Source organism: Micrasema longulum, unplaced genomic scaffold, assembly GCF_059751315.1.
Source record: "Micrasema longulum isolate JH-2025_06_02 unplaced genomic scaffold, ASM5975131v1 h1tg001822l, whole genome shotgun sequence".
Classification (NCBI taxonomy): domain Eukaryota; kingdom Metazoa; phylum Arthropoda; class Insecta; order Trichoptera; family Brachycentridae; genus Micrasema; species Micrasema longulum.
In genome coordinates, this window is record NW_028278996.1 from 116,549 (window position 1) to 142,103 (window position 25,555).

At 34.5% G+C, this 25,555-nt stretch overlaps 2 protein-coding genes across 4 annotated transcripts; one reads left to right on the forward strand and one right to left on the reverse strand.

Annotated features, from left to right (window-relative positions):
* Positions 1–814: 814 nt before the first annotated feature.
* LOC148273864 (alpha1,4-N-acetylgalactosaminyltransferase 1-like) lies at positions 815–3,886 on the reverse strand. Its single transcript, XM_088238031.1, has 3 exons — positions 3,816–3,886; positions 1,546–2,087; positions 815–956 (listed from the first exon to the last, which is right to left on the reverse strand). The coding sequence occupies exons 1-3, from the start codon at positions 3,840–3,842 to the stop codon at positions 815–817; spliced, it is 711 nt and encodes a 236-aa protein (XP_088094157.1). The 5' UTR covers positions 3,843–3,886.
* On the forward strand, positions 3,469–23,816 carry LOC148273865 (uncharacterized). Of its 3 annotated transcripts, none has more exons than XM_088238035.1 (15): positions 3,469–3,564; positions 4,768–4,912; positions 5,133–5,267; positions 5,875–5,962; positions 8,344–8,403; positions 9,178–9,390; positions 10,178–10,272; positions 12,003–12,234; positions 14,055–14,181; positions 16,271–16,416; positions 18,167–18,244; positions 20,300–20,458; positions 21,850–21,959; positions 22,120–22,255; positions 23,731–23,816. In XM_088238035.1, the coding sequence occupies exons 2-15, from the start codon at positions 4,775–4,777 to the stop codon at positions 23,811–23,813; spliced, it is 1,800 nt and encodes a 599-aa protein (XP_088094161.1). In that variant the 5' UTR covers positions 3,469–3,564; positions 4,768–4,774; the 3' UTR covers positions 23,814–23,816. The 3 variants fall into 3 exon arrangements, with proteins under 3 accessions (XP_088094161.1, XP_088094162.1, XP_088094163.1); XM_088238036.1 differs by having other exon boundaries at positions 3,540–3,564; positions 8,344–8,628; positions 8,716–9,390; XM_088238037.1 differs by lacking the exons at positions 3,469–3,564; positions 4,768–4,912; positions 5,133–5,267; positions 5,875–5,962 and having other exon boundaries at positions 8,307–8,403; positions 9,147–9,390.
* Positions 23,817–25,555: the final 1,739 nt, after the last annotated feature.

Sequence of the window (25,555 nt, forward strand, 5' to 3'; positions counted from 1 at the left end):
ACGCCATGATTAGAATTATGGCTCTTAACTTTAAAACTAGATGCGAGCTATAAAAGACAATATCACGCTTTGAAACCGTGTCGTATACACCCAGCTACGGCCTGTAGACTGCTGTTGCCAACTCCATCAAGTTGCGCATCAAAAAAGCAATAAATGCGCGGTGTTGCCGGTACTCTATCGATCGTGAATTTCTTGAGATCGCCATTGTTACAACTTTCCTCTGTTACAACCCTCCTCGGTCTCCCTAAACATTTTTAATGACGGTGTTTTTTGACTTGTAATTTTCATAAATGAAAAAGCCATTAAATTGCGAAGTTTTCGTAAAACGAAAATAATTATTAAAATTAAGGACCTTTTTTTAAATTTTTATATGAGAGTTGATTAATTATTTACCTTGTTTATAATATACAAGGTTTATATATAAAAAGGTGGATTTCTCTGCAATTAAATTTTTTTAAAATTATCTAAACTGTTAGGATCAGGAGGGATACACTTATGTGGACCAATCGGGAACTTCTCAGCATTTGCTCATGTGGAGAGGAAACCACTTAAAACTCTTCAGAAGAAGCCGGCCTGTTGACAGCAGTCAACAGGCCTTCCGTTCCACTAGAGGAGTGTTCGGCATTTTGTTCCCTACTTCGGTTTATTTTACCAATTGCCTGCACTATATTGACCATGTATGATACTACTTCTCGTGTGAGTTCTTTAAGGACCTACGGTGTTTTTGATATTCATAGTTTGTGATAATTTTGTCAAAATATAAAATTAGGAACATGGATAGGAAAAATCCAGCACTTTCGTGTTGGAAAAAAGCCTACATATTGGTCATACCTTGGCACTTTTCTGGGGTCATCTTTTTAGTTTCATTAGTGTCACAAATTCTTTGCAATACTCTAGTAATAACCCCGGGCCCATTGGAATCCCAATGTGTTGCAACATAACTCGCCTCCAGTTCTCTGGAATAAATAAAACATGCCGTCAACAACTAATTACTTAATTAAATCGATTAAATATTTTCATTAAAGATTTATTATTTTATACTATTCGTATTTCGATTCCCAGCAGTGCAATTCGAAACGCTCTCTAGGGAATAGAGAAATTTGAAATAAAAAAGATTGGTTTGCCAGAAACACTCACATTTTCTTCTCCATTCTCGCAATCATAATTCCACAGAAACGCCATCTATTCTACTGTTTTAGGGACCTTCTGGATAAGTGTGTAATTTCCTTTGTTTCAAACCAATGAAACCAATGAAATAGTTGGTTGGGAGGTTGTACGTCATTCATCATAAAGCCTCTCATAATTTCCCATTAATTATTGCTAAGATCTTCTGGCATCTTCCAGCTTACCCGTAAAACAGTTGTTCCAGTGCATGAAGGTGCTGGATGTGAGACAATTTTACCTAAAAGAAGCATATCCACACTTCTGGTCGAACAATAAGGAGAGATTGAGGAAAAATCTTCGTAAGAGGTTTTCTAAGAATTGTGTAATACCTAAAAACCTGCATGACTTTGATGAAGTTTATCTGAACAAGAAAACACACACCTTAAACAAAGTTCAACCAAATGATGTCCAAATCCATTCGGTGCAAAATTCATCACACCATTGTTGACTGAATTTTTTGATTCTCCGACAAAATTCGGCTCCAAGTCTTCGAACGATCTTAGCACCACAACATCCAAATCTAGGTAAGTTCCGCCATATTTCCACAGTGTGAGTAATCTCAACACATCGCTGGTATGCTCCACCAAGTATGACGACTCCTTTAAAATACCACTTTTGAACAATTTTTCCAATGGAGTTTTGACTGCGTAATCTTCCGGGTCAATTGTCCTCATAAAAACGTTTTTACACAAAAGCATCTTTTGCACAGTTGTGCAATTGGTGCTGTCGCAAGACTCCTCGGGATATTGCAGTGGTACAATAAATAGTAAATACACCCTCGAGTGGGGGTTCAGTCTCGCTGCAGACTCCACGGCACACGCTTGCCTCGCTGTTATTGTCACAACCAATCCGTCCTCGTTCGGTGTGGAAGTTTCCAGGAAGAAAATGGATTTTCCAGGACTCGGTAAATTAGCGGGATCATTCTGTAGATTGGGAATTTGATTATTATAATAATTATTAACGGTTGTCAAACGTATTTTAAGCAAATATAAAACCGCAAAAAGTAACAAAAGTAGTAACATTGAGCGGTTCCATTGACTTTTCATAAAATTCATCGTATAGCGACAACTAGTAATAGTTCTACATTATCTCCGACTGAAGTTTATCATATTTTAAATATGACAGATCGATATATTTATATGAATCTGGAAAATTAGGTACCTACGAAGAAACGAACTAGGTAGGTGCACAGTGAGTTTTTCTGGGCCATTGTGCCGGTTGTCAAAACGGACTTTTGTTGAGCTATTTTGGAAGTTAACTTAAAGATCAAAAACGTAATTTATTTTGTGAGACCGGTTTAATCCGTACATGAAATGCATATTGGAGCACATTGTGTCAAAATATAGGGCAACTCTATCACTAATAGAGAAACACTACTTTTTAAAATAAAAAATGAAAATAACTTATTACTCTTAAGTTTATAAAATACTGTCGAGTTAAAAAAAAATACTACCTATTAGTAGCATAAATAATATTTTTTAATTCCCGCGAAAATGCTCGGCACGCCCCTAATAAGCCACGATTCATGTTAATTTTGAACTTTGTTTGTACACGTTAAAATTTTTATAGAACATCATCATGAATTTTGAAGTCACAATTATCAATGCCAAACATGTCGCGTTTTTCTAGGGACATAGTTTCTTTTTTAAAGTTATGTATGAAAACAATTACGTATTAATTTTGAAAGTACAATTAATTTTTCTAAATCCATTTTATATATTTCCATTGGAAAACACTTTAGTTACACTCTAACTGCGAGAAACAGAACAAATATATCGTTCGTTATATTCGTATATTAAACAGATACACATTTATTAAAAAGTGATATCAAAAACATTGCATAGATCCAAATGTAAATGTCAAAAGGTTGATATAATTAAATTTGTAAATTACGCAAGAAAATTTAAAAAAAACATTATTTTGAATATGCATTCCGTGAGGAAGTCACTTAAAAATTCGATACGATACTATTATTTTAGAAATGAAATCGCTTTACGGGTATAACCATTAGCAGGTTGGTGAGTTGACTTGTTGTTTTCATAGAGAAACATGTTATGCACCCACATCTCTTCAAAACATAAGTCGTTTTTATCATTCGCTTCTGAATTATTTAATTTATTCGTCTTTTAATTATTTACTCTCGTTTTTCTATAGGTCTAATCATAAAAAACATTATAGTTAAAAATACGATTATAATCGATACTTATCACGGAGAACGGGAAATAAGCTCAACACTACCAAAACCACAGCACCAAATTTTGTGAAAAATTGGGTGTCGCATCTCTATTGCACATATTCACATCTATACACATATAATTTTCTATGCCTTTCTTGTGTCAAAATTCTTTTTTATCTTTCCTAATTTGTTATTTGACAGTTGCCTAAGGATTTATCACAAACGTAGGTTATGTTTATTATTTAAATTTAGTTTAAAAATAATAAAATTCTTCATAAAACATGAACACGTGCTAGCAGTTTATTATATTTCAATCACTTACCTTAATATGTTCATAATATTCACGCAAAATGTACTTTCGGTGTCATTTCAGAAATGGATGCTCTTTTTCTAAGTCTTGAATTTGTGCGCTTGCGGCCTATTTAATTACAGTTTATGTTTTAAATCATTAAAATATATTATTGCTTTACCGTACCTTTATGTTTATCGGTGTTAAATGCATCCAAATAATTGCATAAAAATTGTCGCAAATCTATCTATCTGTCACATTGTACAAATGGCGAGATTATTGCTATTAATGGTGCGCGTGATGAATTTACTTGACTTGTTTATGTTTTTATTACTATAAGCCTTTATCATAACTGATTATCAACAGTGAGGTATAACACAGATTTAAATCATCGATCATTGTTAAGTTTCTAGGATGCCGTTTGTCATGCGCTTTGTAGCTACAAGACGTTCGTTCAACTGGCTTCCGTGTGTAAATGTCGTTGACTATTCGATTAATTCAAGCCTCAAATTCATAAATAAATAGGGTCTGGAATCCGACCGTCTAAACTAAACGCTCTGTAGCTGTAGGACGTGCTCCTATTTGTAAATGATTTTGCAAAATAATTAGAAACTACAGTGCACACTGCACACTCGCCAATAAGGAGAATTTATATTGAAAGAGTATCGGTCCCGTATATAACATAGAAATTTGTTTAGTCTGCCACCAGTCTGACGATGTCGGTCACAACGAAACCCAGTCACTGGTAAAAATTTATAAATAAAAGTAGAATAAAATCATATTACTTAATTTGTTCTTTATTGACTATTTTGTTTTCTCATGTATCTCTATAATAATGTATAAACTTATATGTATGTATATGTATGTGTGTATGTTTTCATATGTAAATTTATTAAATATTTTTCTATGTACCCTATACCTATGTTGGTACATTTCCTGATTTTTACTTATTATTGTATCTTTTAGCTTTTCTTATGTTATCTTTAATTTTAACTAAATTTACATACTTATGTTTCACTGCTGCACTTGAATGTAATTTCTAATATATGTAAAAGGCCGTAGGGCGTGTAAATTAACAAATAAATATTTAAAATAAATCATTAAATAATGTGTTCTAAGCGTTTTATTTTTATGTCAGGTTAAACATGGATATGTCAATATATCTAATCAATCCGCTGAAGCTGGACGAAGTCTGCCGGGCTTGCTTGGGCAAGAAGGGAACAATGCAGCCACTCTACGGGTCCTGTCTGGATGAAATGATGATGGCTATCACCAATCTTCAGGTAAGAACTTATATAAAATAGCAAATGGTGTATTGGACGTTCCGGAATCAACTAGTATTATCGGCGAATTATTAGAAATGGGTGATAGTTGGTTGTTGTTGTAGCATTTCCATTTTGCCTATGTTTGTACCAACAATACTCGTCTAAAAAAATGGTTAGTTTTATGAAGATGTTCGATCGATGCTTCGTGTCGAAGTAATTTCTTACGTAATTTGTCCAGGTTCATGAAAACGACGGTCTACCAAACTTGCTGTGTAAGCAGTGCGTCATCGCGATCAGTCGGTCGTTCGCGTTCAAGCAGATGAGCGAGACGAGTGAAAAGATCATCAGAGCATTTATCAGTGAAGAATTCCAAGTGAGTTTAATCAAATAAATATTTATTTCAAAAGGCATGATACCGTGTGTATTGGATATGTTCCGACGTTTCGGCTACTATTGCAGGAGCCATCTTCAGGGTAAACTGAGTGTTTTGTAGAAAAAAAGTATGTGTTTAAGTACTAGTAATTGTACCGTGTCGCAGTCGGCAGTAGGCACATTTCTATTCATTTTTGTAGTATGTAGTGCTGGGAACCATGTTGAGTTTAATTTAAGCCCGTCGTCTTTGTTTATGTTATTTGGGTGGCTGTGTATTTCAATTGCCTCTTTTATTATTCGTGCACTGTAATTACTGGGTTTATGCAAAAATTTCAGTTCGAAAGTTAAAAAATGTCCGGTGTCTATGAAGTTTTCCGCTATTGCAGATTTGTCAGGATGCCCAAGTTTACATGTTCTTAAACGTCGGAACATATCCAACACACACATTATCACCCAAAAAAGAAACATATTATAGATAACAGCGACCGTGAAAACCTTCGCACCTTTTTGTCATATTACTTTGCGTTTTAACTGTAGACCTGTCACTACACGTTGAAACAGACGGATGATTAATATATTTGCTCTTTTGATTTTGATTCTATTTTTAGGCAAAAATGAACGAGCATCTGAAAAGTAAACTTGTGGACGAATATAATAATGGAGAGATTTTCATGGACACCGACGAACAGCCAGAAGGTATGTGGTTTAACAAGATGTGTCCATTTTTATTTATTAAATCAGAACCTCTTGTCACAAATTCATCGGGGAATTTTTTCCCCTCTATAAATTATAAAGTTAAATATATTTATCATTTAAAGAAACCATAAAGGCCACTTTGTACTATAAGCAATATTAAAATATGTACCTCAGAAACAGACGGATGCAAATCCAAACGTCAAATGTTCAACCAAAGCCTAAAGAATCTACTTTCTCTAAGTGATTTCTAATCATTTATAGCATTCGTTTGTATTTTCAGTATCTTAATACATTGGTTCTTTCATTATAAGACTTAAATTTCTTCAAAATCAATCTACATCATCATAAACTGGATATGAAAATCGAAATGTCATTTCATCAAATTCTGGATTTGCATCCGTCTGCCTCTGAGGTACAGAAATATTTATTGCATTTTTTCAAATACAAATCTGATATTTACATTTGAATAAATCGTTATCATTCCCTTTCCGCACCGAATGCTGCATAGGGCACTGCATTGGTACAACGATTGCAGCGTATCTTGATAATTTTTTGTTACGTTTCAGGTACCAGTCCGGGCACTATGAAATACTCTAGTGTAAAAACACCATTTTAAATAATATTTCATATCAACCATATCGGGAATCGAACCCGAGACCTCTTGCATGGTAGGTAAATGCACTGACCATTATACCACGAGGCCGACTAGTCAATTAAAAACATTGTTTTTCTAACCATTTTAATTTTTATCTACATAAAATAATTTAAAACATTTTCAAGAATGGAATATCGAATTGAGATAGCAACTTGAATGTAGGAAGCTCTCCCGTAGCTCAATCACAAATAACTATCGACATGCTTATTTATTTATTCATTCAAAATTACAAAATTAAATATTTATGAACTTATTAAGGCTTTTTAGGCTATGCCCGTGTCAAGCCACAATAAATAACAATAAAAATACATAGTAAAATTAATTAGATCAAATTATAATGACATAGAATCACAATTTATAAAAAAGGTAAATGTAATAAATAATCAAATTCCAAAGAATACAATGCAAAAAAGATAATCAGAAATAATTTTTAAAATATAAATTATACAAATTAAGAATCACACATAATCAAATATACAAAATAGTGGTATCATTAAAATCAACAAAATAATAGTAAAATATAGTAGTATTAAAAAAAAATAACACAAAATAAGAGCATGATTTAAATCAACAGAAAAAGAATATATATATTTATAAAAGCATAATTGAAATGATAATTGAGTTATGTTTTTTAGAAATTCACTCAATTATAGTAAGAAATATAAGGAATAGGAGCAATAAATCATATGCCAAATAATAGTACATACTAAATAAAATTATACAAAAAAAACATGCTATGCATTTGAGCGATCACAATGAACAATAATGAACATACTTAAGTTACCACAGCCATAAGTCAACGCGTGTGAATTCTCTAAGTCAACGCTCGTGTCGGTTTGCTTTTTGTTTTCCTCGTAAATAAATACAGTTCATTGGCCAACACTCATTGGCCAATATATTGCATTTGCAAAATAGTAAGGACTATCTAGTACAAAAAAGTTAAAGTTTAATTACAATTAGTATGGCGACTGCTTTTCTTGACATTTGGCTCGCCAACTGCAGGCTTAATTTTATTTTATTTTTTATTTATTATATATACGGCCTAAGCCAATTACAACAGTTACATGAAGAAACATAAATGCAAGAAACTGAACATAATGAACATAAAACTATGTAGCAAAGACAAACAAGGGCAAAACAATAATGGTTTACAATATATTCATAAAAACTAAAGACCATGCCAATCCAACTTCATCCCACACTGTTTAGTCACGAAGAGATCTACGAAAAGCCGGAAGATCTTTCCCATAAAATTCCAAGTCGTGTAACGAATTGACTAATCTACACATTCTGGACATTGGGGCATAAAAACAAACGTTGCTCTTAGAAGATTTTATAAATAGCAGATTTTGACTTCTGGTGACACAGTTGGGAACATGAAAAGAAATTAATTGCAACAGAGATGGGACATCACTTATAGCATTGAGTATTTTTGGAATATTTTCCATATTGACACCGGCGAAATTAAAATATGTGATTGCACAGCAGGAGTATACGTCGCGAAACGCAAATATTTTGACATTTAATATTAGGTGTTCACGGATGCTGCATTGTGATCGCGAATACGATAAACAGCCACGGGGAGAAATTGTTTCTCAAGACAATTTGTGTTCTCTTGTGTTTTAACGTAATCAACTAGTCCATTTCACTCTGTTCCTACTGACTTCCAAAAATTAAAACTATCATTTGCAGCTTAACTGTGCCCTGACTCAAATCTTTTTTTCAGCTTGCATTGAAATCGGCACATTCGACATGAAAACCGAACTGTCACTAGACAACATAGAAGGTAATTTTTCCAAGCTCTCTACCTGTTGAAATTTCTTGTATTATAGTTAAACTTACACGCTTATTGACATTATTTTAATTAAAATGAAACAATTTTATTATGTACAGTAGAACCTCTCGAAACGAGTAATTCATATAACGAGCAAAACCGATTGTGAAAAAAATGCTCCTAATTATTTCTCTCGCTCCCGAATATACATGTAGTATCGAAAGCGAGACGTAAAGAGTGTGTGAGACAATCGTATTTTATTCGGTACTCTTTTACTTCATACGCTGCGCTATGACATGCGACACATCAGTAAACATTCGAAAGTATGGTGATTAACGTCCGATTTCCGATAAAATGCTTTTTCTGTGTCCAATAATAAGTATTTATTATTTCATTAAAAGTTATTTAAACCGATACATAAATATGTAACGAAGAAATACCTAAAATTTTAGGACAGTATTTATTACATACTCGTATACGAGATTTAGATTCAATACCCCGAGCGACATTTCGCATAACAAGTGCCACAGAAAGGGGAAGTCCCATCTTCGTGTCACTCGCTTGTACTCGCCGGAACTTCCGCTCCAGTGCATCAATCTCTGGTTAGCATTCGTTCCGCTTGCACGTGAGGTGTCGCATGTGATCGCACATTTTTCCAAACTTGTGTTCAGACGTTATTAGTCATCTTTTTGGGCAAAGTTTGAAGAACAAAATAGTTTGGAGCAATCTCTTATAAAGTTTAATAATTGTTTCAGCAGGTTATCTTGTGTAAATATTATTTTTTAGAAAGTTACGTTACCGTCGATCCAATGAACGGGGTGGCTAGCGATGTCCTGATCTCCACCGACCTCCGGTCAGGTCTGAAGTGCGACGGTGTAAGCGATTGCGAGCAGGAGGTGCATAACGAGGAGACAGTCATCATCAACAATGACCGAGTGCAGAACTTCAAGATCATCGAGTTCCACATTGATGGCTCGACTAGAGTTATCATCGACAAAGGTAAAGAAAAAACTTCAAAATCATCATTTGTGAGTTATCCATTAGAAACACATTTTTTATCCTCCTGAATGCTACAAATGGACAAGTCATAATATTAATAGAGATGCATGGAGGCCTCCGTGGTGTAGTGGTCAAGACGCTTGATTCACGCACGGAAGGTTCCGGGTTCGATTCCCGGTGAGAACACAAAAATTAAAATGTGATTTTTCTCAAGCCCGAGTGCTCTGTGATGTAATTCACCACTGTAATTAGGCCTCCTGGCCTGTTGTGGTGCAAAAAAAAAAAGTAAAATGTAAATGTAATAGAGGCTCTTTGTGGATACCATATGCTCCGACTAGGAAGCGGACATGGAATGATAATGATGACTCGTCTATAGTAAAATAATCGACTAAGTTCAATACAATATTCTATGAGATATAGCCCGTATGATCTCAAAAGTGACCACTTTTGCCATTTATTATTATTAATAATACACTAGCAGCTATTAAGCTAATGCGTGTATATCGAGTGTACAAGTGTACATGGTTATTAAACATTATACATTGCTGTGAGCATCTAGTTAACATTCACTGAACTAGCACCCATCACTTTCTCGGGAAAGCCATTCCATTTCTCCGCCACTCGGTTTGTCAGGAAGTTCTTCCCGGGGTTGGATGAGAAGGAGGTAGTGTTTAGTTTAAATTATTTGCAAATTAAGTGCATATAATCGATTATAGGGAGAATTCGCCCCGGCTATTTAGATTTAATAAAACATTTTACCAACATATTTTTTTAATGTCTTTTTTAGACAGAGAGATGCAGCTTCTCAACTCCTCCGATGTAATGATCAAATTCAAGTGCCAAATTTGTGGAGAATTATTCAACAGTAAAGTGGATTTAAAGGTAAAGAAAACCATACAAAGCCATACATACTACATAAATATGTCTATGCTCGGTCAAAACTAAATGTCGATTATTCAACTCTTGTGTAATGCCAGTCCTTGTATATGGGTGCGAACCTGCAATTGAACGTATTGAGAAAAAAAATCGTATGCGTATTCGATTTTTCATGCAGAAATCTTTACTTTGTAGATATATTGAAGATAAATGTTGATTTCAAATTGTAATACGAGCCCAACTATTTAACTTCACGGGAGAAATCGAGTGGGGAAAAGTTCGCCTTGTAATGTAGCGGTTAGTGCGTTAGTCGCCCTCTATGTTTGAGGTACCAGGTTCAATACCTGGCCGGGTCAATGCAAAATATTTATTTAGGTCATTTTACACTGCAATATTTCCCTTTCCCTTATATTAAAATCAGCACATATTAAAAATTAAAGTGGTTTAGGAATTGTGCGTGTGGATGCAATGGGAGCTCCTACCCAGGTGGAAGTTGACGGAAGAATACGATGATATGATAACTGAGCACTGCACTACGTGTTGTAACTGACTTTAAATGTCTGACTAAATAACCAAGGTGTTCGCTTTACTTTCTAGTGAGGTCTTGAGGTTGTGTGTGGTTGTGTGCGTCAGCATTTTGTCATTAGTTATTTGAATATTTTAATAATCAATTGTTTACACACAGGAAGTGTATGATTCAATTTCTACACTGTCTTTAATTAATTAATTTATTTATATATACGCCCAATGGGCATTTTTAAGGACATATTTAAACATAGAAAATTAATATAAAGGAAAGTAGAAAGACACAATGGTATATAGTAGACTCGGTGGGAGTGAATGCGGGAGAGAGGTGTTTATAATTGAATTTGATTCAGTGATCGTTTGAAAGAAGACAACTTGCTATCAAAGAGATTAAGACTGGTATGTTTGTGGGCAGACCTAAGGATTCTGGGCATAGGGGAATGAAAACCATAGTTAGCTCTATGGTTATCGGTATGAAAGAGTAAGTTTTGTCTGAAGTTTCTAGTTGGGATATTTAATCTTATTGAGCTCAGTAGTTCAGGCGCATCAAAGAGTGAGTTGAGAATTTTAAATAGGACCAAAAAGTCAGATTTATTTCGCCGGTCTTGAAGAGAAAAGCTAGTTTCTAACTCATTATACATATATTGGTCTCTGGATAAGCCCAACCTACAGTCCATCTTTCTTAAAAATCGATGTTGAACTGATTCAATATTTTTGATATGAACATCATAATATGGAGACCAGATGACAGAGGAATACTCTGGGTGTGGGCGAACTAGGGAACAGAAGAGAGCTTTAAGGGTTTTGATATTTTTGAAGTCAGTTGTGCTTCTGTTAATAAATCCAAGGAGTTTTAAGGATTTATTTATAATATGTTCAATATGAATTGTAAAATAATGTTTAGTTTCAAGTATAATACCTAAATCTCGAGTGAGTTGAGAATTTAAGACGATAATAGGTCATATGACACTGAGCTTCTATTTCTGGGTAAATCCGTGGTGTATTAAAAATGCTTTGAGTTAGCTAATAGTACAATTATAAAAATCTTCCCCACTGGGTAAACTTTAAGAAGAAATCATACTAATAAAAGTGACATACCTCATTGCATTAAAATAATAATTAGGCCTACGTATATTACCAGGCCGTGGTTCGATGGTAGTGTTGCGGACCGACGAATCAGAGAAATGTTCACCTCGATTGTGTTTTGTCAGATGCACGCCGCGAGGCACCAGGAGGAGTTCAAGTGTGGCGCGTGCGGCAAGTCGTTTCCCGCCGGGCGCGCGCTGCGTCGCCACATGAAGACGCACCAGGCCGTGAAGCCGCACTCGTGCAACGTGTGCCACAAGACCTTCGCCGAGAGCAGCAACCTCACCAAGCACAAGAAGCGCCACACGGGGGAACTGAGGAACGTGCAGGGGAAGCCGCATCTCTGCAGCGTGTGCGGTTGGTTATTGTGTTCAATATTTGTGTATACGGGGTAAATTAAAAAAAAAAAAAAAGAACGATTGTACCAACCGTTCTAATTTATTTATTTTTGCACAATTTAACACAATAGGCCAGGAGGTAAAATCACAGTGGTGAATTGCAGTACAGAATTTAACTCTTTCCTTGCTGTGCCAAAAACGTCTTATCCTTCCGGTGCTGTGAAATGCAAAATTGAGAGATTTGAAATTGTAAAAATGGAATATTCATAGGCAATGACTAAGTTCAGTATCTTTTTTTCACTTTTTTGTTTGTTAATAGAATTTTAAAGTAAGCCAAATTAAAAAAAATATATATTCTTTATATATCGTATTATCAGCACTATTTTTAAAGTTTTGTATTTCTGAAATAGCTTCGCAAGTGACGTCAGAGGTTGTTCTCTGACAGTTCTTCCGATTGGTTCGTTTATGGTAACCAAACCCGATATCCTTCAAATCTCTCATATCTTTGGATGGTTCATATGGACCAGTGACGTCATTCAAAGTAGTGCATTTTTATTTTTAAAAAATTTTAAATACCTAGAAAATAAAAACAATAAAACGCTTTGCACTTACAGCCAATCTGCTAAACAAAATAGATTTCTTACCCTTGAAAATAGACGCACTATATCTGAACTATGCTATTTACATAAATTATTAAATAATAAAGTAGACTCTTTTAACCTACTCTCTAAAATTATTCTTAATGTCCCCTTTCGCGTGACAAGAAATAAGTATTTATTCCATCTGCCAGTCTGTAGCGCTAACTATGCGCAACACTCTTTCCTCTATCGTTCTTGCTCAAACTATAATGCTTTTTTTTCATCTATCGCTATATTTAACATGCCCCTTAATTTATTTCAAAATAAATTAAGACTCATTCTTTCTGGCTGCGATACGCTACCACTTGGTATTTAATGATGCTCACACTTACATACACCTGAACGCTTACTCCCACACAAACACACCTCTACACTTGCTCTCCTACAAATACACACAAACACACCCTTTTGTTGCACCACAATTTAATATGTATGCTTTTATTTAGAAACTTCGCTGGTCTGTCTTTAAACCGTATCTTTTTTATGTTATTATATCATTGTCGACTGTTTGTTTCTGTAAAATAAATTAATAATAAATAAAGGAAACCTTGCAAAGTTCAAAACTAATGACAAAAAAGAGCAACTAAAATGGTAGTTTCTCTAAGAAATAAATCATACGAGGACCGCTTAAGGGAGCTCGGGTTAAGTTCACTGTGGGAGCGCAGGCACTTGTGTGACTAGATCTTAACTGAGCAATATAATGTACCCAAGTTGAAATCAATGCTCACTTTGAATGAAAACCGCCATCTCAGAGGTCATTCATTGAAACTGAACACTGCCTCCTTCTCATCCAACCCCGGGAAGAACTTCCCGACAAACCGAGTCGCGGAGAAATGGAATGGCCTTCCCGAGAAAGTGATGGGTGCTAGTTCAGTGAATGTTAACTAGATGCACACAGCAATGTATAATGTTTAATAACTATGTACACTTGATATACACGCATCAGCTTAACGGCTGCTAGTGTTTTATTAATAATAATAATAATAATAATAAAACACAAACCGAAACCCTACTCGCGTTGACTTTGGCACTTTGGCATTTGGTGTCAGGCCATGTGGCCACATTAATCATCGCGGTTCACTCTTTTCTGGTTTGATTGTGATCAATGAAGTTTCTTAAGGACTTTTAATCAACGTCGATAAACAACATCTGCGATTGAGCCCGGGTGGTAATTTAACTTGAGTAATATTTTATATTACAGGTCGAAGTTTCAAATGGGCAACGTCTTTATCCAAACACAGCAAGTATCACACGGGGAACAAACTGCTCTCTTGCAAAGTTTGTCACAAGCAGTACGTGGAAATGCGGTCACTTCGAATCCATCTCAGGTAAACATGTACTTATTATTATTATGGACAACTTATAAAGCGCCATTTTCATAATATAATATCTCAAGGGGGCTTTACATAGTGATTCTATAGATTTAATTTAAGCTTTTAAATTTGTAATTTAATTTTAAAAACTTATTTTGTTATCACATGCTACAGATTTATTCAAATGATTTAGAGAACAAGTGGGTTTTAAGTTTTTTCAAAACATCACTTCACTCTCATAGCCTCGCGTCTCTGTTGGGAGAGCATTCCATGCCGTAGGATCTGCGACCGCAAATGCGCGTTCACCGAACGTAATGCGATGTTTGCATAGAGGTATAATAACCTTTTCTCTCGCCGTAGACGGAGCTGATCTAAGCGTAAGACGCCTGTCAGTTAGTTCATCTGGAATGCAGAGTTCCCTTAGATATTTTGGAGCACAGTTATGCAGTGATTTATACATAAGCCAACAGAGTTTGTGTTCCACCCTCTGTGGAAAACGTAGCCAGTGTAATTCCCAAAGAAGTAGAGTGATATGACTGAATTTAGATATTCTGAAAACAAGTCTTTTTGCAGCATTTAATACGGACTGTAGGCGAGTCATTTTGTTCATTGGTAGACCTGCATAGATACCATTACAATAATCGACTCTAGACACTACAAACGCATTTATTAATTGACGGGCGGCATCAACCAGCAAATTTTTGCATATGCATTTAATTTGTCTCAGCTGGTAGAAGCATGAACTTATCGATCTACTAATTTGAGCGTCAAGAGAAAGGTCAGAATTAAGTAAAACTCCCAGTAGTTTAACGGTGGGTAAAGCGGTACTCCCTACATCGGGGAGGGCTGTATCCTGAATCAAATTATGTCGCCTGGCTGAAGCCACCTAAAGTTGTTCCGTTTTTTATGGGTTTAATGTTAGTCTGTTTTCAGCCATCCAGTTCCCTATTTTCTCAATGCATGTATCAATTAAATTAACAAGCATACTTCTCTCGCCTGGTTTGCAATAAAAATAACATCCGTGTATCATTTGCATAGCAGTGAGACCACAATCCACTTCTGTTCCTGTAAACCCGTCAATATAACATTGCTTAGCTTCAATGCTGCATCATGTCATTTTGAGAGATTTAATTACTATCCTAACATGTTTAACTCTGCCATAAAACAATATCATGCTTTTTAAGATATTGGACTATTATTTTCTTGCAGTTGAGGTAGCTTCAATGCTGCATCGTGTCATTTTGGGAGACTTAATAACCATCCTAACATGCTTAACCTTTCCCTCACTGTCCTAAAAACTGCCGCGTGTTATGGTGCTGTGTAGTCACTACGCATGCAAAAAATTTGAGATTTTAAATTGTAAAAGTGTAATATTCATCGGCAATTGCTTCAATTATTTATAGTTGAAGTCAAAGTGATGGCATTTTTAATCTAATTGCTAAAAAATGAAAAAAAACATTAATTCATGCTCTCAGTGCGCGCAAAAGAACCGCCTCCAACGAAAGCCGAGTAGCTACTGACACAGCTAACGTCTGGGAGAAGTACAAGAAACTCTCCTGTCCGCGTGTGACGCACATAAATTATCTCTCTCGCTCCCAAATATACCCGTAATATCGAGAGTGAGACGTAAAGAGTGTGCGAGACAATTATATATTAGGATTACTCTTTTACTACGAACGCAACATGCGACACATTGGTAAACTTTCTGTTGTATCGGTGATATCTCCGACTTTTGATCAAACGCTTTTTATGTTCCCAATGAGCATTAATTATTTAATAAAAAAAACGTTTTTACCGATACGCAAATATATATATAACGAAGGAATAGGGAAAATCTCATCCCATCATTTATTATATTTATGGAGATATTGAAGTTATTAAATGCAATGTGTACTGGCCACACATCACCGGGAAGGGAGAGTCAACTCTGCTGTAAAACAATAACATGCTTTATAAAATATTGGATTATCGTTTTCCTGCAGTTGAGGTGAAATTGAAGACGATAGATTACTCCGCAAACAGGTGTTTGTGTTTAGTTGATACGTCTCTCGCAGTAACCTGTATGTCTCTTCCTTCAACTTGAATATATTGTAATGTTTCTCAGGAGCCATACCGGAGAGAAGCCTTTTGAATGCAAGATATGCAACAAGGGTTTCACGCAGCAGTGTAATTTGGAGAAACACCTTCGGGTGCACACGGGGGAGAAGCCGTATATGTGTCCCGTGTGTCCCAAGAGATTCTCCCAGAGAGGTAATGTTGATCACAATTAATATCGTATGTTAGTTGGATGTTGTCAAATTGCAAAACCGCCACTGTGCACGATCGCTGTTTTTGGGAAGACCAACTAAACCAGCAGCAAAAAGACTATTCATTTTAAGTTCAATGCGCAACTTGTGCGTGGTATAACAGGTAGCGAAAAAACTATTCATTTTAAGCTGAATGTGCACATTGAATGTAAAATAAATATGTAGGAAAGTGTCCAAAATAAAACACTTTTATTGGATTTAATTCTACTTTTATTCTTTTCAAATATATGTAACGCATTTCGACTTGTTAGGACATTATCAAACTAACTTAAATACTTACGAAGTTTCCTTATGACAATAATTGCTGTTTTTTTTATAATTTTTTTTATATAGGAGTTGCTTTATTATTTACCTTGCTTATAATATACAAGGTTTATATTTCAAAAGTGGATTTTTCTGCAAATTAATTTCTTTAAACTTATCTAAACTGTTGGGATCAGGAGGGATATACTAATGTGGGCCAATCAGGAACTTCTCAGCTTATGTGGAGAGGAAACCACTCAAAACTCTTCAGGAGAAGCCGGCCTGTTGGCAGCAGTCAACAGGCCTGCCGTTCCACTAGAGGAGTGTTCGGCATTTTCTTCCCTACTTTGGTTTATTTTACCAATAGCCTGCACTATATTGATCATGTATAATACTACCTCTCGTGTGAGTTCTTTATTGAGTTTAATAATTGCTGTTCAATGATATAGGTGTTTAAGAGTGCTAATAATATATGGGGGTATTTATTTATTTGTATATACGCCCAATGGGCATTTTTAAGGACATATTTATACATGGAAAATTATTATAAAGGAGAGTAGAAAGACACAATGGTATATAGGAGACTCGGTGGGAGTGGAAGCGGGAGAGAGGTGTTTATAATTTAATTTGATTCAGTGATCGTTTGAAAGAAGACAACTTGTTATCAAAGAAATCAAGACTGGTATGTTTGTTGGCAGACCTAAGAATTCTGGGCATAGGGGAATGAAACCCATAGTTAGTTCTATGGTTATCGGTATGAAAGAGTAAGTTTTGTCTGAGGTTTCTAGTTGGGATATTTAATTTTATCGAGCTCAGTAATTCAGGCGCATCAAAGAGTTAGTTGAGAATTTTAAATAGGACAAGAAGGTCAGATTTATTTCGACTGTCTTGAAGAGAAAAGCTAGTTTCTAACTCATTATACATATCCCGGATAAGCCCAACCTCCAGCCCATTTTTCTTAAAAATCGATGTTGAACTGATTCAATATTTTTGATGTGAACATCATAATAAGGAGACCAGATAACAGAGGAATACTCTAGGTCCGGGCGAACTAGGGAACAGAAGAGAGCTTTAAGGGTATTAATATTTTTGAAGTCAGTTGTGCTTCTGTTAATAAATCCAAGGAGTTTTAAGGATTTATTGATAATATGTTCAATATGAATTGTAAAATAATGTTTAGTGTCAAGTATAATACCTAAATCTCGTATACTAGACACGGATGATAATATTTCATCGTTCAGTGAGTAGTCGTATATGATTGGATTTTCCAGATGAAAAATCTCATAACCTCGCACTTACTTAAGTTGAGATGTAGATTATTGAATGAGCACCAGGTGCTAAAAGACAGTAAATCAGATTGTAATAGTAAACAACAATAGTGATTTTATATACGTATTAAAATAATTCATATCTTCGATTACTCGGAATCATTAATTTGTTGTTTTTATCAGGTTATGTAACGGTGCACATGAGGACGCATACCGGAGAGAAGCCATTTGCCTGCCAAATATGCGGGCGAGCATTTGCAGGTACATATGTTTTGCTTTGTCAATGGATTTTTATCAAAAGAAAAATACATTTGGAATCCATATAACAGTAAGTAGATATGTGTTGTTGGATCTATACAAAAAAAATTCTTAGAAACACAGAAATGTCAATTGGGTTCTACACTAAATAGTTATGAAAAGTGACTCCAACACTTTAACTTAAAAACTTTAGAAACTAGAAGAAAAGTAAATGACTTGTTATATTTATACAAGATTGTAAATGGTAGATTGGAAAGTGCAAGCTGTTTAAGTAATATAAAAATTAGTGTTCCTAATGGTTGTACCTTAAGGAACCCAAAAACATTCCACATGGATTCATTTAAGAATAATGTGCCCTTCTTCAATCCAGTGTCAAGAATGTGCAGATTATACAACACCATTGAAAACGTAGAGATCGATATTTTTGACGCTGGATTGTTTAGGTTTAAGAAGTGTATACAAAATGCGTTTTTATATTGATGTATTAATTTTGATGGATTACATTGCTGGTTTTGTTTCGATGCATATTTTGTTTATTGTTTTTATTAGTATTATATTAATTAATATTATTATTTAAATACAATTTTTTTTCATGTTTATTTTATTATTAATTCGTACAATTTTTGCATTTATTTTTTTTAATTTTTACAATAATTTAAATTCAATTTAATAATTTATTTTGCTCATTTTATATAAATATGTAATTAGTTAGCGTTTACATGGAATTGATGAAAAATAAGTAGTGTCTATTTTTTTTTATTGTTTCAATATTTATGTGTGTTATTTTTCATTGTTTGTAAACCAAATAAATAATATTGTATTTTTGGATTTTTTTTTGCAATTTCTTGTTAGTTTTCTATTGAACAACAACAAACAATCACGCCGTTTCCCCGTAATCTCGCTTCCTCCACATTCATACATCTTCTCATGCACGCGCGCCGATTATTCCGACTTTTGACATGTCCACCTTCAAGTATTTGTTGGATTCGGTCATGCCATGTCTTTCTCGGTCTTCCTCTATTTCTGCATCCATCAACATTCGTATTGTAAATATTCTTAGCCGTTCTTTTGCTGTCCATTCGCTCTACATGTCCAAACCAGAGCAGAGCTCTTTTCTTGATTTTGTCGATAATGCTTACATAATGTACGGATCTCGACATTTGCGCATCTATCGTACATAGTTTTACCACACATTCGCCTGAGAGATCGCATTTTGACAGCATTCAGCCTACTTTCATCCCTATTTTTCCAAGTCCATACTTCGCTTTCAAACATCAGGTTCGGGACCGGGACTCCATTGTGAACTGCTTATTTTGCCTGTTGCGCCGAACATTTATTTGCCAAGGTTGATTTAAGTGCACTGTTCACTCTGTTCCCGGAACTCACCCTCCTTTCAATATCTTTCTCAGTCATTCCATCAGTAAACATACTTCCCAGATACACAAATTCCTCTACTTGTTTTAATATAACTCCATTCACAATGATTTCACATTTAGTCATACTTTCATTTCTTTCAAAAACCATCACATTCGATTTATCGACATTCATCAACAAATCGCTTTCCTCGCATACATCGTAGACCTTTGTTACCAAGAACTGCAGTTCCTCTTTGTTGTTAGCAAGAAGCACGGCATCATCAGCATACAAAAGACAATTGACATTTAAATCACCCATTATTGCTCAGTAAACTGAGTGAAACAGGGTAAACTCAGTTTATTTTTATTTTATTATTTTTTATTTATTTATTCATACATATTACCCTGAATATGGCTCCTGCAATGGTAGCCGAAACGTCGGAACAAATCCAACACACACGGTATCATCCAAAAAAAGAAACATATACTTTAAATGACGTTACGAGTTCTTCTAAATCAACCAATGAAAAAATGTTACGATAGATTTCCGGTTTCCGGGAAGCCAACTCACCAATGAGACTCTCACCGAAGAGAACTAGCGACGTCACGCAGGGAGTAATTGAAAAATTACAAAAACTTTGAAAATGATCATTAAACTGGTCGTATCGCATCTCAGTTCACGGTTCCGGCTTTGTGTGTGCAGGTGCGAACACGCTGGCGATACACCAGCGCGTGCACAGCGGAGAGCGGCCGTACCAGTGCGAGACGTGCTCCAAGGTGTTCACCCGCCAGGAGGGGCTGCAGGTGCACCAGCACCTCCACACGGGGGAGAGGCCGCACGTGTGCATGGTTTGCAACAAAGGTACATTTATATTTTATACAATTTTTTTTACTTGATCATTCCTAGAAAAATTTTCTTCAGACTGGTGGAATTAAAAAAATTATAAATAATACCCCTGTTTGCACACAATGGTTGATAGGGCACTGCATTCGTACCTTTTCACACCTGTTAAGTGTTTATAAATAGGGTATTTTCACTCTGGAGGAATATCGGATTTAACCTACTCTACAAATTATTCTTTTTTTTAAGATTCTCGTAGTGTTTTTATAAGCCCTTATAATTAATATTTTTATTCATTATAAATACTTAAAATATTGAAATATTTAATCAGTTTTTTTACAATGAGGCCCGAGTTCCGGAAAAAAATGAAAATATATATATGATTCTTAATATATACAGTAAAACCTCGTTTTTACGTTCCTCGATTTTACGTTTTCCCGCTTTTTACACCGTAATATTTAGGTCCCATTTTTTTTCCATACATTCTCATTCAAAATTCCCCCCAATTGACATTTTTAAAGTTTTTCATAACCCCGGTTTTACGTCGAAATTTTTCCATAACTCATTCGATCTGTCAAAAGACGAGCCGCGCGCCGCCGCGTGAATGGAAAATAAAATCTAGGTAAATACAAAAAATGTGTAAATTATTGTCTTAAACTAAATTCAAAGTAGGTGCAGTGTAATTGACCATTTTGTTTAAGTGTCTAATTTTGACATTTTACTAAATAGTGACATGCAGTTGACGCATGTTTAGGAAGATTAGTCTTTATATCAATAAATTACGATGCAGAAAGTTTAGAAAATTGGCAATACAAATATTCTTTGATGCTATATACATAATGTGAAAAGGAGATAGTTTAAACAGTTATCATAAAAGTGTGAAATTGCCGCGATGTAAATGACCGTTGTAATTTTGTGGTGCCATACTAAAAAAAGTGATACCATATAAATATTTTTTCCCAATATTTAAGGAAAAATTCGTTATTTGCATTTTATGCAAATTAAAATTTTTATTTTCGTGTTTTAAATGTTAAGTACCCAGATAAAATTATTTAAACACGTTTTTTTTTTATTCAATAAAAAATAACATATTGTAGTATTGCTTGAAAAATACAATATATTTTTTATTGAATCATTGGTAAATATGAATAATCCCCAATCATGACGGTTCTTACAATTTTTCTGCAGTATATTTAGTATAGTCTTGTACAATAATTATATTTAAATGAAATTTAATTTTTCCCATACATTTTTCATTTTCTCACTTTAAAGTTTTCCTCAGTTTTACACTTTTTTTGTTGCTCCCTTGAAAAACGTAAAACAGGAGTTTTACTGTATATAATAACTTTGTAGTCAAACATTTTACTAAATATTTAATAACATTTAATATATACATGAAATTTGTTTTCCAGGATTCACAAGCGCCGGTCATCTGACCGGCCATATGCGCTCTCACACGGGAGAGAAGCCGTACATTTGTGATGTCTGCAACAAGCGGTTTGCTGGAAAGGGGAGTCTGAAGGTGAGCTAAATATAATAAATCTTCATCCAAGTGGGCCGATGCGCCAATCACTACAGTACAAGGCGGACCTATCCCCACTAAAATTCCTTTTATAGAATGTTTACCCGAGTGTGGCCATTGAATCACCGCCTGTAATTATTATCGTAATTTCCTCTTTAAGGTACATATGAGGATTCACACGGGAGGCAAGAACTTCACGTGCACCGTGTGCGGAAAATACTTCACACACAGCACTCTGCTAACGGCGCACACCATGACGCAATGCGGCACAGTCCAGGAGCAGATCATGTGGACCAGTAAGCGTTCATTCATTTTCATCTCATAATTCCCTTACCGCATCGAATGGTGCGTAGGGCACTGCATCGGTACACTAACTGCAGCATATTTCGATAATCCGTTGCACTTAGAATTATAATAGACCAGAAGGCGTGTAGAATCATGTTCGCATGCATCGTATTGTGTTCAAAAGTCTGCCAAATGCCCCCTCCCCGCCCGACATCTTGCCTGCGCATGCGTGAAGTGGCCGCGTAGTGTTGCCAGACCGCGAACTATATATTATCATAACACAAATGTAAGATAATTTTGCGCTATGTTATGTTTAACCACAAAAATATTTTACTGACTGGTCTTTTATTAGGCAAACGTAAAAAAAAAAACATTAAACAATCATTTAGTAATGAAGTAAATTAATATTAATACCCATTGCAACACAAAGCCGATTCGCCGGTTTGTCTTTGAAGTGATTTTTTTAACATTAAAACTGAATGACAATAACATTCATAAAAATAACATAAATAAGTATATTTGGGTTACTGATTTTATAATAAAATGTAATAATCACAATTTATTTCACATTATTTGTTACAAAATATTAATTTAGTCTTAATGTTATTGTAATAAAAAAATGTGTCAAAATTAAATAGTGTGATGTATAAACAAATTATGTCATCTTTATTATGATGATTTACGTTGATCAATTTGTCTCATCTCTAACATTTTTGCAAAATGACGTAACCTTGTAAGAACGTTGTTAATAATTAAGTTTATTTTAGTTTTCTTTAGTTTTAAAGCTGATTTTATATAATTATGTTGATTTATATGTCAAGCATTGTATTAAAAAAAATACTACCAGATACTAATGATTTTTCGTGTGTCAATATAAACCACTTCTTAGACGTTACTACAAAGTTATGTTCTCACTTTTGCTGACAACTGTCATTCTAATCAAGCTATATTTTAAGGACATTAATATGGCTATGTGTAAAGTATCGAGCGACAAGTTAAAACCTGTAATGGTTGAGTTACAACAGACCGCTGACTATTGCAAAATTCTACAAGGTTTTCTTTCACCGGGACAATGCTCCAGCAAACGAGGCATTAGTGTCATTGGCTGCTATTCACGAAGCTGTGTTTGAGATGCTTGAACACCCCCCGTATTCACCTGATGGCAACCGATTATTCTCAAAACTCAAGGAACATTTGTATGGAATGAAATTTTTGAGTGACAATGAGGTCATGTGCTGTGTAGATGAGTGATGGGCGGGGTCAGACTTGTATAACAATCAACCCTCGTATTCATACATCTGTTTAATATGAACAATAATGGACATTTGTGGAGGACTATTAATTGAAGTTAAGCATAACCTCTTTTTCCTAAGATTACAACAGCCTTTGAGCAACAGATTTTGAGTCCATGTATTTTTCCCAGTGATTTTTAAAAAAATATTCTCAAATGTGTACTCATAAAAATAAGAATTTTGTATGTTTTCAGCACAAGTGACGGAAGAAGAACCTCAAGCTGGTACATCCACGTCGTTCCATAGTTTCTTCAAAGATGATATTGTCAAAAAATAAAAATCAGAGATGTTTTAAAAAAAAAATGTGTAAATTTCCAAAGAAAACTATGTGAAGCAATACGGTCTCGTCAGTTTTGCATTTTAATTTTTTTTTCGACTAGCTAAAAAATACAATAGTAACAGTATTATTAAATGTGTAACCTTATGGGATAAATGGCTTACAATATTTTTTACTTTTCAACTATAAAAAGTGTAGAAAAAGAGTAGAAAAAGATGTTGAAAGGAGAGTGAATGCGGGCAACAAAATGAACGGAGCACTAAGCACAGTAATTGCCAATAAGAATATGTCAATCGAAGCTAAACTGGCAGTGCACAACAGAGTTTTAGTCCTAACACTTTTATGCAAGTGAAACATTGGAACTGAAAAAGGATGAAAGCCGAGTGAACGCTGTTAAAATGCGATCTCTTAGACAAATGTGTGGGAAATCAATGTATGACAGGGTTACGAATGATGAAATTAGGCGAGAGTGTAAATCTGAGTCAAGTATAATTGATAAGATTAAGAAAGGTTCTCTGAGATGGTTTGGTCATGTAGAACAAATGGACGACAAAAGGATGGTAAAACAAGTATATATGTCGAAAATGAACGGTAACGTGAGACGAGGATGACCGAGGAAGACGTGGCATGATCAGATAAACCAAAATCTTGAGTCTGGTCATGTCAAAAGCAGACAGAACTGAAGGACAATGTATGACAAGATGTATGAACGTGGAAGAAGCTAGGAATGTATGCCAGGATAGATGTGTGTGGCGGTCCATTCCCTCTGCCTACCCCTACGGAGAAATGGCGTGATGGTAGTAGTTGTAGAAAAAGTGTAAGAAAAATTTCATTCTGCCAAAATAGGGTTAAAATATCAATCACAGAAATTAGCATATTTTAATAGTATTATATTGTAATATAACCGCTAAAACAAAAAATGCACAGAACCTTATTACGAAATGATTTTACAAGCAACGGAATTTTTTTTCACTTTTATACTGGCTAAATATCTAATAATAGCTTTTATTTTTAATCACCTAAATTTATTTCAAATACTCTTCAACACAATATCAAAATATCCAAGCTCCGATTTTTTAAATTAAATCAGTCGGGATTTATTCAAAACAGATAACAATGAATTTACAATTTTACTTTAGATTATTTATCAACAGTGATTTTTTATGCACGCTTTATATAATATTTCAAGATCTCTATATAAACTATGAAATGTTGTTTTAAAGAGATATCTCATGATCTGCGTTGTAAATAGCTAGACTTACTTATAAGACATTTAAAAATATAGATTATGTATAGTAAGTAATATTATTAATTTTATTTATCTGTATTTATTCTTAAAGATTTTTTATCCTGTAAAATGTACACATTTTTATAACTATTTGCCCCGAAATTCAAGATCATATATTAATTTTTCTATGGTTTGCATCGAGTCGTCTTTTGTAGTCCCCCGTTCTCATCCATGTATTGCCGGCCCAAAGCAACAATGAGATGAATCCAAAATTTCCAATTTTGAGATACACATTCAGATTTATTTATTTATTTATACATTTTATCATAGATAATAAAATATTGAAGTCATAGTTAACCTAAGGGAATAATATTATAGCATATTAATTTTATCAAATCAAGAAAATTTAAACAAACTAACCATATTACAACACAAAGATTTATGAATCATTTTGAAAAAAGAAACCAATACACAAGTGCAAATTTGATGTTAAATGAATTTAAAGTACATAAGC

Excerpts from the sequence above, each read along its gene's own strand:
- LOC148273864 (XM_088238031.1), bottom strand. The coding sequence starts at position 3,842 with ATGCATTTAACACCGATAAACATAAAG. Across the intron at positions 2,088-3,815 it reads TAACACCGATAAACATAAAG|AATGATCCCGCTAATTTACC; the intron begins GTACGGTAAAGC and ends CCCAATCTACAG. Across the intron at positions 957-1,545 it reads TTGGTTGAACTTTGTTTAAG|AGAACTGGAGGCGAGTTATG; the intron begins GTGTGTGTTTTC and ends TATTTATTCCAG.
- LOC148273865 (XM_088238035.1), top strand. The coding sequence starts at position 4,775 with ATGGATATGTCAATATATCTAATCAATCCGCTGAAGCTGGACGAAGTC. Across the intron at positions 14,182-16,270 it reads TCACTTCGAATCCATCTCAG|GAGCCATACCGGAGAGAAGC; the intron begins GTAAACATGTAC and ends AATGTTTCTCAG. Across the intron at positions 18,245-20,299 it reads ATGCGGGCGAGCATTTGCAG|GTGCGAACACGCTGGCGATA; the intron begins GTACATATGTTT and ends TTGTGTGTGCAG.